This window comes from Sinocyclocheilus grahami, unplaced genomic scaffold (assembly GCF_001515645.1).
Source record: "Sinocyclocheilus grahami isolate Dianchi unplaced genomic scaffold, SAMN03320097.WGS_v1.1 scaffold372.1, whole genome shotgun sequence".
Taxonomy (NCBI): domain Eukaryota; kingdom Metazoa; phylum Chordata; class Actinopteri; order Cypriniformes; family Cyprinidae; genus Sinocyclocheilus; species Sinocyclocheilus grahami.
The window spans coordinates 947301-948865 of NW_015505551.1; the positions used below are offsets into that span (position 1 = coordinate 947301).

At 37.1% G+C, this 1565-nt stretch overlaps 1 protein-coding gene across 1 annotated transcript in view; it reads left to right on the plus strand.

The window, feature by feature from the left end:
* Window positions 1-780, plus strand: part of LOC107549428 (stonustoxin subunit alpha-like) — a 10058-nt gene extending 9278 nt beyond the window's left edge. Inside the window, exons 3-4 of the mRNA XM_016230494.1 lie at window positions 389-421; window positions 539-780. Of these exons, the coding sequence (XP_016085980.1) occupies window positions 389-421; window positions 539-657 (152 nt within the window). The 3' untranslated portion in view covers window positions 658-780. The remainder of the gene's footprint in view (window positions 1-388; window positions 422-538) is intronic.
* Window positions 781-1565: the final 785 nt, after the last annotated feature.

Below are 1565 nucleotides of genomic sequence, written 5' to 3' on the forward strand. Positions count from 1 at the left end.
AAAAAAAAAACAAAGACTGCAAAGTTTTTAGTCTACTGGATTAATTTAAGATGACGCAATTCAGCCATGAGCACCGATTTTTGTCGTTATCTTGTGAATATTGCTTCATTAATGACTGCATTCATGTTGTAACTGCAGCATGTAATGCACAGAGATTATGTTGGTTCTTCACGTATGTGATTATGTGCATATGTGTTTCTGCAATACACAGCAACAACACTGGGTAGTGTTATCAGCAACAGTAGCGAGGGCTAAGCCCCCCTAAGAATGCAATCCTATAACTGCACCTTTTGAAGATATAATTTGATTAATCGTGCTGCACTGTGTGCATGATTGTGTTTGTTTACTGACTGAATGTGACACTGTTTTTGTCTGTTGATTTCCACAGTCACCGACTGGACCAGGAACAACTTCCTACAATGTAAGTCACCAAGAAAAATTGACCATATAAGTGACGATTTGAATGATGACACAGATGCTCTCACTCACACTCACAGCTTTAGTGATTGTTATTGTGTTATAAATGTCTTGTGTTCAAATGCCTGTTTTTCTCACACTGGATCCAAACACAGCAAACACTCAACTCATTCTCAGAGGCGCAACTGCACATTTGCTGAGGGGTATGCAAGATCAGTGTTGGCGTATTCTAGCCCCTAACACTAACTCCCACAGAAAACTTTTTGTAAGTCAATGACCAAAAGACCATTAACTAGCTTGGGCATGGAAGGATACAAACTCATCAGGGGTGAAAAAAGTGACACCCCCCCTTTTTGTCTCGTCGTGCCGGGACAAGGCATCACAGTATGGTAAGGGGCGTAACATTTCCGTCACACGCTTGAGGTATTCGGCCAATCACAACGCACTGGATAGTTGGCCAATCACAGCACACCTCGCTTTTCAGACAGATGAGCTTTGTAAAAATCGACGCGTTTCAGAAAGGCGGGGCATAGAGGAGAAACAATAATGTACAGTATGTGGAAAATAATGTGTTTTTTGAACCTGAAACCGCATAAACACATTTCATTGCACCAAATACACAAAATAATGTTCTTTTTAGCAACATCATATGACCCCTTTAAAATAGCTTGAATACAACTCTACACCCTTGCCTCATTTAGTATACACTGATCTATGAATATGCAAATTAACCCCGCCTCCACTGCCAATGTCATTGTAACACTTTTTTTTTTGTAATTTTCTTCAAACACATGTAATATTGCTCACTTTTTAGTTAGGTAATTTCATCTGCATTTTTTCATTTGTACTTCTAGAGATAATTCATGGAAAATTTGCCATGCCTAAGTGGAAGATTTCTGCCACTTGGTAGAAATATAAATACTATTGAAATGAATGTCATGATATTCCCATTACAACCACTAGATAGCAGCAGAGGATGATTTTGGATTTATATTTATATTTATAAAATCACTATTATAACATTTAAAAATCACTTCTTTGTCAAAGAGTAAAAATATATATATATATATAAAAAAATAAAAAAAACCTTGTATCTACTTGAACTACACAAATGGCCTATTTTTAAATCAAAACCGCAATTTTCGGCG